The sequence below is a fragment of the Neofelis nebulosa genome, chromosome 10 (genome assembly GCF_028018385.1).
Source record: "Neofelis nebulosa isolate mNeoNeb1 chromosome 10, mNeoNeb1.pri, whole genome shotgun sequence".
In the NCBI taxonomy this organism is placed as follows: domain Eukaryota; kingdom Metazoa; phylum Chordata; class Mammalia; order Carnivora; family Felidae; genus Neofelis; species Neofelis nebulosa.
In genome coordinates this window covers 16,046,565-16,061,523 of record NC_080791.1, presented here as the reverse complement: position 1 = coordinate 16,061,523, position 14,959 = coordinate 16,046,565, and the positions used below count along the sequence as shown (strand labels likewise).

Here is a 14,959-nt window from a genome sequence, read left to right as displayed (position 1 = left end):
AGAAAGGTACACAGCGTTTCCAGATTGGAGGGCTAACTGTACGAACCGATACTCATCAGCCGGCTCTGCCAGCCGTGGTCGCTAGATGCCGCCACAGACGCATTTACTGAAACCATAGAAAAACAGGCGACTAGCCCGCCCAGAGAGGCTTCATGCAAAACCCTCCAGATCCTCCTCGGAACCTCCGCTGCTGGGAGAGATGCAAAGCGCGAGGGGAGTAGGTCTCACGAGAGCGGAAGCAAGTCTCGCGATTTTTTTTTTTTTTTTTTTTTTTTTTTTTTTTTTTTTTTTGCCTCCTAGCGACTGGCAACAAGGCAGGCAGCTCCAAGTCGAAGCCCGAAAGTGGTCTCGTCTGCTATTGGAGTGAGACTCCGGCCGTAGGCTGGGGTTCTTTCCATATAGAGGAGACGGATTCAGAGGGGCTACAGGTAATTCGTACTCACCTTAGCAGAAAGAGAAGTCCCTTTCTCCCTCCCGGGAGGAATCTTAAGAGGACTCCCCTTCCCTCCATCCCCCCATCTCTTCCCATCTCCGTGACAACCGTTACTTCTCTTCCTTCACGCCACCAGCTATCATTCGGCTTCCTTTACTTCCCCAAGAAACTTCAGTGGGGTCCGACCTTCAAGACAGGGGGTAGAGATGGGGGTGATGCGCTTGGGATTATTGGATGGGACTGAGAAACTGGAGTCTACCCTCTCTGCAGGTAAACAAGGGGACCCCAGAGACAGAAGTCTTTTTAGAACCTCTACAGCCCCCTGGCTCCCTCCCCCCAGCCCCGACACCCCAACAGCCTTGGGGGAAAGTGACCATAAGGAGAGAGCTGCCTCTTAAGACAAATACTGTTGTGCCCGTGTGCGTGCATCTTACAGCTTTGGGGAGCTGGTCCCCTCAGTTGGCTGTCGTCTCCCTCCACGATTCCCTCGATCCGCAGCCAGCCTGCCAGCAGTTCCTAAACACGAGCTGCAGCAGAATGATTTAACTGCTTGACTTGGGCCAAGAAGCCAAGGAAAATTTGAATGGGGGTAAAGGTTTCATGTAAAACTCGTGTCTTGAGTAAGGAAGAGGAACCACTATTGGTTTGGAATCAGCTCATATCCGGTGGTACGAGCTATGTAATTATGTCTCCTTTTACCCATATCCGGTGGTACGAGCTATGTAATTATGTCTCCTTTTACCTAGACCAAAATTGTAGAAAACCAGACCTACGATGAGCGTCTAGAGATTAACGACTCTGAAGAGGTTGCAAGTATTCATCCTCCAACCCCCAGACCCAAAGGTAAGAAAGGACGGGAGAGGAAGGAAATAGCTCTCAGAACAAAAGAGCAGGATGGATTCATGAATGTCTCCAAGAAGTTCCTGTTTTACTGTAATAGCAAATGTTGGCTTTCAGAGTCCAGTTTGGCGAACAATTGGCCATCATTTCCAACTAGTTAAGGGAGGAGAAAACCCAGCCCCCCAGATGCAGGGTCTTCCTCCAACCTGACCAGTGTTCCCTATCTCCAGTGGCTTGGTGCTGCGGCTCTGCTCACAGTCGGCCAGGGATTCACGTTTGTTTGTTTGCTTTAACTTCTCAAAACTGTTTTTTCAGTTTTGAAGATGCTTCAGTAACCTGCCCTTAACTTGCGATCCCAGTCAAAATCTCAGTGGAACGTGTTAACAGGACTTGACCCCCTCATTTAGTCAACACACATATTTTGAATGCCTCCTGTGTGTCAGCCTTCTTCCTGGCACTAGGTATACAGTATTAAAAGAGACACTGACCCTGCCATTCGATGCTCGTAATCACAGGAGACAGATGACAAATGGACAAACAGACATAATGACAAATGTGGTGAGTGCACTGTTGGAGGCAAAGAGTGTGATGTTACAGAGGATAATGATGAGGAGTGGGATCTTCTTTTGATAGGGGGGTCAGGGGAGACCTGAGGGGGTGGTGACATTTGAGACTGAAAGATGAGAAAAATCCAGATATTGAGGAGAAGTGGGGCAGGAAAAGAAAGAAGCAAGTGAAACGTGAAAAGGAGTTTGGGTTCGTTTGAGGCCTTGAAGGAGACCAGCGTGTGGTAGGAAGGAGTGGTATCCAAGGCAGGCAGGCAGGAGGTAAGTAGGGAGCCAAGGCTCCTGTTGCAATGGCGAGCTGAGGCCATAGGGACCCAGATGTGGTGAGGAAGGGGAGTGTAGAGAGGAGAGGAAAATACAAGCTACTTGCTGATGGATTGGGTTTGGCTCTTGAGTTACGAATCAAGGATGACCTCTGGGGTGGCGGTAAATAGACCTAACATAAAATTTGCCATTTTAGGGGCGCCTGGGTGGCGCAGTCGGTTAAGCGTCCGACTTCAGCCAGGTCACGATCTCGCGGTCCGTGAGTTCGAGCCCCGCGTCAGGCTCTGGGCTGATGGCTCGGAGCCTGGAGCCTGTTTCTGATTCTGTGTCTCCCTCTCTCTCTGCCCCTCCCCCGTTCATGCTCTGTCTCTCTCTGTCCCAAAAATAAATAAAAAACGTTGAAAAAAAATTAAAAAAAAAAAAAATTTGCCATTTTAATCATTTTTGAGTGTACAATTCGGTGGCATTGAGTGCATTCATATTGTTGTGTAACTATCTCTACTGTCTATTTCTAGAGCTCCTTCATCATCCCGAACAGAAACTACTCGTTAAACAATAACTCACCATTCCCCTCTCCCTGGCAGCCCCTGGTAACCTCTGTTCCACTTGGTGTCTATGACTTCACTTATTCTGGGCTCCACAAAAGTGGAATCATACAATAGTTGTCCTTTTGTGTCTGGCTTATTTCACTTAGCATCGTGTTTTCGAGGTTCATTGATGCTATAGCATGTGTGAGTTTCCTTCCTTTTTATGGCTGAATAATATCCCATTGTAGGTATAACCACATTTTGTTTATCCACTCATCTATCGATGAACACTTGGGTTTTTTCCCTCTTCTGGCTATTGTGACTCTGCTGCTGTGAACACGGGTGTCCAAGTATCTTTTTGAGTCCCTGCTTTCAATCTTTTGGGGATATATATATACCTAGACAAGGTTTTTGACTTGAGCATGCTTATAATCTTGCTGGCTGTTGACATTACAATTTGTTTTCAGTTTGGGCAAGGTAGCAGGCTGAAAAGTGGTGTTTTTTTTTTTTTTTTTTTTTTTAATTTTTTTTTTTCAATGTTTTTTATTCATTTTTGGGACAGAGAGACACAGAGCATGAACGGGGGAGGGGCAGAGAGAGAGGGAGACACAGAATTGGAAACAGGCTCCAGGCTCCGAGCTGTCAGCACAGAGCCCGATGCGGGGCTCGAACTCACAGACGCGAGATCGTGACCTGGCTGAAGTCGGCCGCTTAACCGACTGCGCCACCCAGGCGCCCCTGAAAAGTGGTGTTTAATTGGCATTAATTTGATTTACATTTTTTTAAATGTTTTTTTTTTTTGTTTGTTTTTTGTTTTTTTTAATTTATTTTTGGGACAGAGAGAGACAGAGCATGAACGGGGGAGGGGCAGAGAGAGAGGGAGACACAGAATCGGAAACAGGCTCCAGGCTCCGAGCCATCAGCCCAGAGCCGGACGCGGGGCTCGAACTCACGGACCGCGAGATCGTGACCTGGCTGAAGTCGGACGCTTAACCGACTGCGCCACCCAGGCGCCCCTTAAATGTTTATTTTTGAGAGAGAGAGAGACAGAGCACGAGCAGGGGAAGGGCAGAGAGAGGGAGACACAGAATCCAAAGCAGGCTCCAGGCTCAGAGCTGTCAGCACAGAGCCCAATGCGGGGCTCAAACTCACCAACGGTGAGATCGTGACCTGAGCCGAAGTCGGACACTTAGCCAACTGAGCCACCCAGGTGCCCCTGGCTTAATTTGATTTAGAAATCATTGAACATGGTTTCCATGCCAGTTACTATCTTATATCTGGTTATACTTTTAATTGTTCAGAATATTTTTATTGCTTTTCTGGACCCTGATTCAGTTCATATTTGTGACTATTACTTGCCAGGAGCTGGGTCAATTCCTTTCACCTGAGTTTTGTCATTTGATCCTTGTAACGGTCTTGAGTGATGGATGTCACTGCCTTCCTTCAGATGTGGGAATACTGAGACTCAGGCTAAGAGTTTCAAGCCATAGAGTTGCTCTTCACTCCTGGCCTTCCCAGTGTGTAAACTAAGGGCAGATTGTATATAATTTATGTAACAGCAGATAATCCACTAGTATAATGTCTAACCTAATGCCTTATGCACACTAATGCTTAGTATATATATCCTGAATTGAGTTGACAAAGCCATGACTAGAATTCAGACTTCTGTCCTTTAGCCATAAAGCAGAGCATAACATACTATAAACCAAAAATATTTGTCTTTAAAGATCATATTACTAACCTAAAAGGAAAACTTTTCTTCTAAGGACTTCGTGATTCTGCCCAGCTTCCTGACAAGACTATGGCTGACAACAGCAGTGATGAGTATGAAGAGGAAAATAACAAGGTATAGTATGACCCACAGTTTCTTGGGGACTTTGAGTTGTCAGTAGTTAGTCTGGCTGACAGTAGGTCAATAGTAAACATGTCTTTTTTTTTTTTTTTTTTTTTTTTTTTTTTAAGTTTTACTTATATTTGAGAGAGGGAGAGAGCACACAGGAATTGGTGGGAGGGGCAGAGAGAGGAAGACACAGAATCAGAAGCAGGCCCCAGGCTCTGAGCTGTCAGCGCAGAGCCTGACGCGGGGCTCAAACTCATGAACGGTGAGATCATGGCCTAAGCCAAAATCAAGAGTCAGGATGCTTAATCGACTGAGCCACTCAGGCACCCCAGCAGTAAACATTTCTTGACTACTCACCTCTAGGGCTTGGGTTGGATACCTTTGAGCTCATGTAGGAAAATCAGCAAAGAGCCTTAAGATTTTGACTCCTTCAGAGTGCTTGGGTGGCTCAGTCATTAAGCATCTGACTTCAGCTCAGGTCATGATCTCATGGTTCGTGAGTTTCAGCCCTGCTTCAGGTAAAAACACAAGCCCCGCTGAGGGTGAGCCCTGCTTCTCTCTCTGTCTGCCCCTTGTGGGATTTTCTCTCTCTGCCCCTTGCTCACTTGCACCCTCTCTCTCAAAAAAAAAAAAAAAAAAAAAAAAATAATTGTTTCCTTCTGGAGTCAAGCCTACTATTACAGCTGACTTTTTGGTGAGGAATATATATATTTCATATATTTCATATAATATAGGCATTGTTTTTGCAAACTTTACGGACAGTAAGAATCAACTAGAGTACTTACCCTTAACAATACAGATGTCCAGTCCCCACCCAGAACTACTGAATCAGGATCTTGAAGGTAAAAGCCTGAGAATTTATATTTTTAGCAAGCACTCCCAAGTAATTCTTATGATAAAGCGAGTTTGGAATTATTGGTCTAGGCATCTGTTCGTTGTCAACATTTGTGATACTGCCAATATTTTGTGAAAGAGACTTTAATTTTGAAGTTTTCAGACCCAGATGTCACTTTGTTGTTGGTTCTGTGAACCTGAAGGATTGCTCTGTTTCCGAAAGAAAGATGGCAAGATGCCTCCAGCTCTAGGCAGGACCCTACAGGTGCACACGTGCTCTCCTACACAGCCATTGTGTTCAGCCTTAGCACGTGATCCAATGGTTAGTTACCTTTTGATTATCCTTCAAGAACAGGAGCTTTGAAACAAGTGAAGAAGGATATTTGAAGTAATGCAAAAAGCTATGGTAATATAGACTGATTGTAGAAAGTGTAGCTTTTTATGCAAGGTCACATTTTTTATTTATTTATTTATTTATTATTATTATTATTATTTTTTTAATATATGAAATTTACTGTCAAATTGGTTTCCATACAACACCCAGTGCTCATCCCAAAAGGTGCCCTCCTCAATACCCATCACCCACCCTGCCCTCCCTCCCACCCCCCATCAACCGCTAGGTCACATTTTAAAGTAGACCTGCTTTGGGGCACCTGGCTGGCTCGGTTGGAGGAGCACGCAACTCCTGACCTCGGGGTTGTGAGTTCGAGCCTCAAGTTGAGTGTAGAGATTACTAAAAAATATAATAAATAAATTATTAAGAAAAATAAAGTCGTTCCACTTGGTGACTAGTGTGCTGTTTTAACATCTTACCCACAAAGTAATTTTTTAGGCATCTGTCTGTGGCATAGGAAGCCCTCTGCCTTTAGATCAGAGATTTTGCAGAACATAGCTTTGAAGAAGCAGACAAAAGAAAAGTGAGCAGTTTTCCTAATTTGGCCTCCTAGTTTTACATGTTCACCCTAAATTTTTCTAGCCTTCATCATGCTGTGACCAACATTCAGGACTCAATTTATCTTTTTAATTTAGGGTGCACCTAGAATCAGAGAGGTTATTTTTAATAACCTTTAAATTGGCCATCAGTATTCTTAAAAAGCTGCCTTTGCCAAACTACTTCCTGTGTGATGAGGGATTGCTCTGGCAGATTTTGAGTTAAGAAAGAGCACTAGGGGCGCCTGGGTGGCTCAGACGGTTAAGCGGCCAACTTCGGCTCAGGTCATGATCTTGCGGTCCGTGAGTTCGAGCCCCGCGTCGGGCTCTGTGCTGACAGCTCGGAGCCCGGAGCCTGTTTCAGATTCTGTGTCTCCCTCTCTCTCTGACCCTCCCCCGTTCATGCTCTGTCTCAAAAATAAATAAATGTTAAAAAAAAAAAAAAAGCACTATAGGAGACCCTTATCTATTGTATACCAATAAAGCACAGTCATTGAATAAATTCTGCAACTGGGTGCCATTTGTCACACACATATTACAGTTAGTTAAAATATATTTTTATCTATATATAATAATTCTGTGTTACGCCTACAGGAACCTGTGACCAAAAGCATTTTTTGATGTTCTGTAATATGTCAGTTTTATATGCCAATAGTTGCTTGACTGTAAGAGAAATGTTAAATAATTTTTAAAACTGGAACCAAACATTTGTTAACCTTGGCATAAGCCATATGGCATATGGAAACCAAGCTTTCGAAACCTACTTTTAGGGGCATCTAGGTGGCTCAGTCAGTTGAGCATCAGACTCTTGATACTGGCTCAGGTCATGATCTCACGGTCGTGGGACTGAGCCCCGTGTCGCGCTCCCTCACCCTCTCCCTCTCTCACAAAAGAAATAAACTTTTTTTTTTAAAAACCTACTTTTATTTTTTTAATTAATTAATTATTGTTATTTTTTTTTAAGTAAGCTGTATGCCCCATGAGGGGGTTAAACTCACAACCCCGAGATCAAGAGTCTCATGTTCTACCGACTGAATCAGCCAGGTGCCCCTCAAAACCCACTATTTATTTTATTTTTATTTTTATTATTGTTTTTTTTTAACATTTATTTATTTTTGAGACAGAGAGAGACAGAGCACGAGTGGGGGAGGGGCAGAGAGAGAGGGAGACACAGAATCCGAAACAGGCTCCAGGCTCCGAGCTGTCAGCACACAGCCCGACGCGGGGCTCGAACCCACGGACCGTGAGATTGTGACCTGAGCCGAAGTCGGACGCTCAACCGACTGAGCCACCCAGGCGCCCCTCTAAATATTTTTTTAAAATAAATAGTAGGTTGGGCATCCGACTGGGTGGCTCAGTCGGTTGAGCGTCCGACTTCGGCTCAGGTCACAATCTCACGGTCCGTGGGTTCGAGCCCCGCGTCGGGCTGTGTGCTGACAGCTCGGAGCCTGGAGCCTGTTTCGGATTCTGTGTCTCCCTCTCTCTCTGCCCCTCCCCCACTCGTGCTCTGTCTCTCTGTCTCTCTCTCTCTCTCTCAAAAATAAATAAAACATTAAAAAAAAAAATAGAGAGAGAGAGAGAGAGAGAGGAAGAATGCCAAGTAGGCTCCATGCTCAGCACACACAGCCCAACACAGGGCTTGGTCTCACAACTATGAGATCATGACCTGAGCCAAAATCAAGTGTCGAACGCTTAACCAACTGAGTCACCCAGGTGCCCCCAAACCTACTTTTAAAGGGGACCAGTCAGTCATCCTTCGGGTCCTAAGTGAGGGCATGCCACAGGCTCCAGGCCACAGAGGCAAAGGCATGGACCCTGTCCCAAATGACCCTGCAAGTGCCAAAACTGGACTCCTCATACCCTTGAGAGTGTGGGATGATACTTAGAGAACCAGAAGCTCGGAAAGGTAGGTTGTAATGCCAAGGACAGAAGAGTCTCTTATCTTGAGATATAACATATAGTCGTTGCATTTGACTTCGGGGGGAAGGGACGGGGACTGTGGGCAGGTCCAATACCCACTGAAGAGAAGTGTGACTGAGTGGAAGTGAAAAACCCATAGTCTCTGGAACTGCTGATTGGAATTTGGGGACGGAGTTGATCCTTTTGATAGTTATTAGCAGCTTACTCTGGGCAGTCTTGCAAATTAAACACTAGATTTCCTCCCCGTGAGCTTTGTGAGTATTAAGATTCCCCTAAAATTGTCTTCCAACTTCATCTGTCTTCATTTCCTTCCAAAATAACTAATCAGAGTTGCCTTCCTCTCCTCCAAGAGTCTCTAACTTTTAGAGTTGGAGCTGACTGGGGGTCTCCTAAGTAAAAGGTAAAATAGATATCTACTGGATAAAATCTATACCCAGGCCTCAAGGAGAAAAATCGAATGTGGTTATAGAAAGTGAGGCCCCAGGGTGCAGCCAAGCAGGAAAAGACGACAGTCCTTGGGGCCTTTCTGGGGAGAGCCACCCTCTCTTTCTGGTCATTTGGTGCCGGGCGGGAGGGTATGTGTGGGAGCACTAGGAGGGAATGGGGCATAGGCACACTAACCTTCTCTTTATGTAGCTCTTTCTATGCCCACCCTGCCCTACCTCAGGAGAAGAAGAAGCCCTCGCAGCTGACACCTCAACAGGGCTTCAGTGAAAATGATGATGATGACGACGACGACTCCTCTGAGACGGATACTGATGAAGATGATGATGATGAAGAGCACGGGGCCCCTCTGGAAGGGTGAGGAAAGCCCTGCCTCGCTGAGGACACTCAAGCCAGGGAGGAAGACACATCAGTTAGGAGTGAAATTCTAGCATCTCCCTTTGATCCTGCTTAGGATTTTCAGGTGTCTCAGAAGCCAGCATAATGCGTTTTCCTTCTCTTCTGGCCACACTGCCTCATTGAGTCCCATGACATCACTTGCATTATCTGAAATGTTTGCAGGTTCAGTGGTTTCATGAGGATTTGCTGAGTGAATATAAAAGGTGGTCCCTGCCTTCAAGGAGCTCTAATGTTGGGAACAAGAAAATAACATTTATATACATACACAAGCAATTCTGTTCAGCAAGGAAAACATACAGGCACAGGAGAGTTTCTAGTTTAGGCTCAGATCTTTGTTGGATGGATAGAGAATAAGTGCTTGGGAGCCCTACACTGAAGCACGTGTTCCTGGCTGGTGTTTCAGTAAAAACATCTCTTGGGACACCTGGGTAGCTCATTTGGTTTGAGCGTCGGACTCTTGATTTTAGCTCAGGTCATGATCCCAGCATTGTGGGATCGAGCCCCGCCCACGTAGGACTCCACACTGAGTATAGAGCCTGCTTGGAATTCTCTGTATCCCTCCCTCTGCCTCTCTCTCTGACTCTCTCTCTCTCAAAAAAACAAAAAACAAACAAAAGAAAAACCTCACCCTGTTCCAGTCCTCAGGATAGATTATTCATGACCCACCCCTATAGGTTTTAATCAAAGTGGATTCTAAGGCCCATCCATTTCATATACCATTACTGGATAAAGTAATGATGGTGTAGCCAATCAGTGGAATTCTGTCTGGCCATTAAAAAGTATAAGGCAGCACTCTGTGCACCATAAAGAACAATCTCCAAGAGACAGTGTTAAATTTTAAAAAGGTATAGAAGAGTGTTTACGCTGTGCTACTAGGGTATAAAACGAATATTACGTAGACTATTTCTAGGAAACCCTAGAAAGTAATCCTAGTGATTACTTTGGGGAGGGGAACATGGTGGCAAGGGGACAAGGGTGGAAGTGAGCCATAACTTTTCACTTTGTACATTTTCTGCCTTTCCTTTTATATCATCTGTATGTATCACTTATTAAATCAAGCAGTTTAATAAAAAGTTACCTGTGGACTATCCACCCACAGGTAGACACTAAGCAAATGAGGCAAAAGTTTAATCCCAGACTGACTTTTCATGTTTCCCAGCTTACTTCATGATCATATCCTGCTTTCATAAATTATAGAATCTGGGGAAATGGAAACTTCAAGTCAATAATATATTTAGTTTTGGGCACCTGGGTGGCTCAGTCGGCTGAGCACCCAAGTCTTGATTTTGGCTCAGGTCGTGATCTCGTGGTTCGTGAGATGGAGCCCCGCATCAGCACGTGATGTCAGCGTGGAGACTGCTTGGGGTTCTCTCTCTCCTTCTCAAAGTAAATAAGTGAACATTAAAACAATAATGATATATTTCTGTTTTTTGCTAAGCTACCCTCAGACCTTTGTTAATAACTTTCCAAGTCACCTATGTACTTTGCCAATGTTTATTACATTTTACTTAATTATAATTAATGTGTTCTACTGGTTTTTGTTTTTGTTTTACTGTATACATTTCCTATAGTCTGTATTTAATAACTATACAATATTTGGGGGCACCTGGCTGGCTCAGTCAGTAGAGCATGTGACTCAATCTCTGGGTTGTGAGTTCAGGCCCCGCATTGGGTGTAGAGCTTACTTAAAAATTAAAAATAATAATAACTACTAAACATTCAAATTGACATGCCTAACCATCTCTCAAGTATTGGGTATTTTGTTTCTAATTTTTTTTTTTTTAATTTTTTTTTTTTTTCAACATTTTTTATTTATTTTTGGGACAGAGAGAGACAGAGCATGAACGGGGGAGGGGCAGAGAGAGAGGGAGACACAGAATCGGAAACAGGCTCCAGGCTCCGAGCCATCAGCCCAGAGCCTGACGCGGGGCTCGAACTCACGGACCGCGAGATCGTGACCTGGCTGAAGTCGGACGCTTAACCGACTGCGCCACCCAGGCGCCCCTTGTTTCTAATTTTTTACCTGTATAAATAACACTGTTAAGGGGGACCTGGGTGGCTCAGTCGGTTAAGTGTCTGCCTTCGGCTCGAGTCATGATCTCATGGTTTGTGAATTCGAGCCCCACATTGGGCTCTGTACTGAAAGTGCAGAGCCTGCTTCGGACCCTCTGTCCCCCTCTCACAGCCCCTCTCGTGCTCACTCTCTCCCTCTCTTTCTCTCAAAAACAAACATTGAAAACATTCTTAAATAAACACTGTTAAAAACTTTTTTTTTTTTTTTAATTAAGTAGGCTCCAGGCCCAGCGTGGAATCCAAGGCTGGGCTTGAACTCATATTGAGATCAAGACCTGAGCTGAGATCAGGGGTCAGAAGATTAACTGACTGAGCCACCCAGGTGCCCACTGTTAAAAGCATCTTTGTAAAAATTCTTGTCTTTCTTGGGACACATTATTTTCATGTCAGAAATTGAAGTCTCATGTTGTCAGTTATACTTGAATTTTAAAAAATTGCAATCTCATACCATATTTTCTCTCCATCCCTTTCATTCAAAAAAGGGAAACAAAATGTATGCTTCATTCTAAAATGTTTAGCAATTGTTTTCCATTTTCTGCGACTCTTTCTTCTTCATTGGCAGAGATAACCAAGCTAATTATGATCCATTCTAAAGTTGCCTTGTGAACCACCCAGGAAGGGCAATTGTGGGCAGGGCAGAAACAAAGTTCAGAGTCAGGGAGTCTGTGGTCAGTGAGGAGGGGGCTGAACCAGGGCTCAGCCACGTCTGCTCTTCTCTGGCCACCTCGAACCATATTTTCCTTTTCACAGGGCCTATGATCCTACAGATTATGAACATTTGCCAGTTTCGGCTGAGATTAAGGAACTCTTCCAATATATCAGCAGGTGAGCACCAGGCCCTTCCCCCATGACCTCCCCACCCGTTTCCTACCTCCAGTCTGAAATGGGGCCATTCTCCTTAGATTTTTAACCTGAACAGTAAAGTTCGTTTCTCTGACTTTCTCCACCTAACCTTGGCAATGTCTCCTAGGTACACCCCTCAGATGATCGACCTGGACCACAAACTGAAGCCTTTCATTCCTGATTTTATCCCTGCTGTTGGGGATATTGACGCATTCCTAAAGGTACAGTCGAAACATCCTAAAAATGACTCCTTAGGTGTTTCTTCTGACCCCTCTCTTACTCTTAACAATTCCACTAATTTCCTTAGCTAGCACTGGCTGCCTTCACATACATTCTTCATTTCATTGGCGTTCTTAATCTTGCTCTCCAAATTCTATTCATTGTATTAGGTAATAACTTCATTCTACCATTATATGTTAAAAATTTGTCATTTATTTGCCTCATTATCAGCTTTATATTTAAGATACTATAGATCATGTGTTTTGTAGATCATATTTTATTTATTTTTTTAATTTTTTTTAACATTTATTTATTTTTGAGACAGAGAGAGAGACAGAGCATGAATGGGGGAGGGTCAGAGAGAGGGAGACAGAGAATCCGAAACAGGCTCCAGGCTCTGAGCTGTCAGCACAGAGCCCGACGCGGGGCTCGAACTCACGGACCATGAGATCATGACCCGAGCCGAAGTCGGAAGCTTAACCGACTGAACCACCCAGGCGCCCCGTAGATCATATTTTAGTACAGCATGGTATGCAAGCATGCTTTTTAATACTAGTAATAATGATGAACCGGAAAGAGTTCTTCCTCTTCAGCTGATTGGAAACAACAGATATGGCCTTTCTATGTATGCCCAACCCCATTTTTTCCTTTCTTCCTTTCTCTTAACCAGGTCCCACGTCCTGATGGAAAGCCAGACAACCTTGGTCTGTTGGTATTGGATGAGCCTTCTACAAAGCAGTCAGACCCTACAGTGCTCTCTCTCTGGTTGACTGAGAATTCCAAACAGCACAATGTCACAGTAAGATACTAGTCCAGTCCAGGCCCCAGCTGGAGATGGCCAGAGGCCCCACTGGTATCTGTGCAGTTGACTTACTATCAAAAGGGGTAGCTTAGTTTCAGGCCAGCCCTAGTTTTAAAAAGTTTTATTGTGATATAATTTACTTACCATGAAACTCGCCCTTTCAGATTGTACAGGTCAGTGAGTTTTAGTGTATTCACAGAGATGTACAAACATCACTGCTATCTCATTTAAAAACACACCTTTGGGGTGCCTGGGTGGCTCAGTCAGCTAAGTGTCTGACTTCGGCTCAAGTCATGATATTGCGATTCATGAGTTCAAGCCCCACGTCAGGCTCTGTGTTGACGGCTTAGAGCCTGGAGGCTGCTTCAGATTCTTTGTCTCCCATTTTCTCTCTCTGTCCCTCTCCTGCTTGTGCTCTCTCTCAAAGATAAACAAACTTAAAAAAGCAAAAAAAACAAAACACAAAGTGGCTGAACCATTTTACTATTCCACCAGTAAGGAATGAGAGTTCCAGTTGCTCCACATCCTCACTCACACTTATGATTGTCTGTCTCTTTAATTCTAGCCATCCCAGGGGCGCCCGGATGGTTCAGTTTCTTAGGCATCCAACTCTGGCTCAGGTCATGGTCTCACAGTTCATGGGTTTGAGCCCTGCATCCAGCTCCATGCTGACAGTGTGGGGCCTGCTTGGGATTCTCTCTCCCTCTATCTGCCCCTCCCCCACATGCACGCTCACTCTAAATAAACACACACACAAACAAACAAACTTAAAAAAAGGAATTGTAGCCATCCTAGTGGTATGAAATGCCATCTCAGTGTGGTCAGTCTTGTCCTATTCACCCACCCCCTTCCCATGGCTCCAGAAAATCTTATCAGGTGTTCCTCTAATCTTCACTTAGCTGCTGTTAGGCTACCCTATTCATCGGCTATCTGCTGTTTAAGAAACAACAGGGTATGATGAGCCATCCTGTTAAAATAAGAGAGCTATTTAATGTCATCAGCCAGGGTTTCCCCTTATTTTTCTAGCAACATATGAAAGTAAAGAGCCTAGAAGATGCAGAGAAGAATCCCAAAGCCATTGACACATGGATTGAGAGCATCTCAGAATTACACCGTTCTAAGCCCCCTGCGACTGTGCACTACACCAGGTAAGAAATACACACTCTTCACCAGAGGAACCCCTGGTGACCTTCCCCACTTACGGATCCATTGCTTCTGAGAAGAGGGCCCACAGGCTGAGGACATACCAGATCAACCTGAGGTTCCGTGGATCCGGCCAGCCTGAAATCCTCATGTGGCTGACTGACCACCTTCCTTCATCCTAGAATCTCATGACCCAGAGGTTGCTGATGTTACCCGTTACCTGTCCTCGTTTCCTGTTCATATTTACCTCTGTGTTTGTAGGCCCATGCCTGATATTGACACGCTAATGCAGGAATGGTCCCCAGAGTTTGAAGAGCTTTTGGGCAAGGTAAGTGGAGGGAGCAGGGGCCACGAAAGTGTAGCATTTACTTAAGTGCCCAGTGTTTGCTCTCTTCCTGTATTTTTTAAATTTTTTTTCTTGAAATATACACACACACACACACACACACACATATATGTTTTAGAGAGCGAGCATGAGAGTGCAAGTGGGGGAGGGGCAGAGGGAGAAGGAGAGAGAGAATCTCAAGCAGGCTCCATGCCCAGTGCAGAACCTGACATGGGGCTTGATCTCATAACTGTAAGATTATGACCTGAGCCAAAATCAAGAGTTGGATGCTTAACCAACTGAGCCACCCAGGTGCCCCTAAAGATTTTTTTCTAAGTAATCTCTACACCTCATGTGAGGTTTAAAATTACAGCCACTTAGGGGTGCCTTGGGTGGCTCAGTTGATTAAGCATCCGACTTTGATTCAGGTCATGCTCTCATGGTTCCTGGGTTCCAGCTCCACGTCGGGCGGCTCTGTGCTGACAGCTCAGAGCCTGGAGCCTGCTTCAGATTCTTTTTTTTTTCAAACTTACAACCCGAAGATCAAGAGTTGCATG

At 44.8% G+C, this 14,959-nt stretch overlaps 1 protein-coding gene across 2 annotated transcripts in view; it reads left to right on the top strand.

Moving 5' to 3' along the window:
* Window positions 1-277: 277 nt before the first annotated feature.
* Window positions 278-14,959, top strand: part of IFT46 (intraflagellar transport 46) — an 18,289-nt gene continuing 3,607 nt past the window's right edge. The window contains exons 1-9 of one of the 2 annotated variants that reach the window (XM_058686916.1): window positions 278-428; window positions 1,180-1,276; window positions 4,417-4,476; window positions 8,822-8,955; window positions 11,821-11,895; window positions 12,041-12,134; window positions 12,803-12,931; window positions 13,961-14,082; window positions 14,339-14,405. In XM_058686916.1, coding sequence (XP_058542899.1) covers window positions 4,432-4,476; window positions 8,822-8,955; window positions 11,821-11,895; window positions 12,041-12,134; window positions 12,803-12,931; window positions 13,961-14,082; window positions 14,339-14,405 — 666 coding nt within the window. In that variant the 5' untranslated portion in view covers window positions 278-428; window positions 1,180-1,276; window positions 4,417-4,431. Of the gene's footprint in view, window positions 429-1,179; window positions 1,277-4,396; window positions 4,477-8,821; window positions 8,956-11,820; window positions 11,896-12,040; window positions 12,135-12,802; window positions 12,932-13,960; window positions 14,083-14,338; window positions 14,406-14,959 lie in introns of both variants that reach the window. The other variant, XM_058686915.1, reaches the window with a different exon arrangement.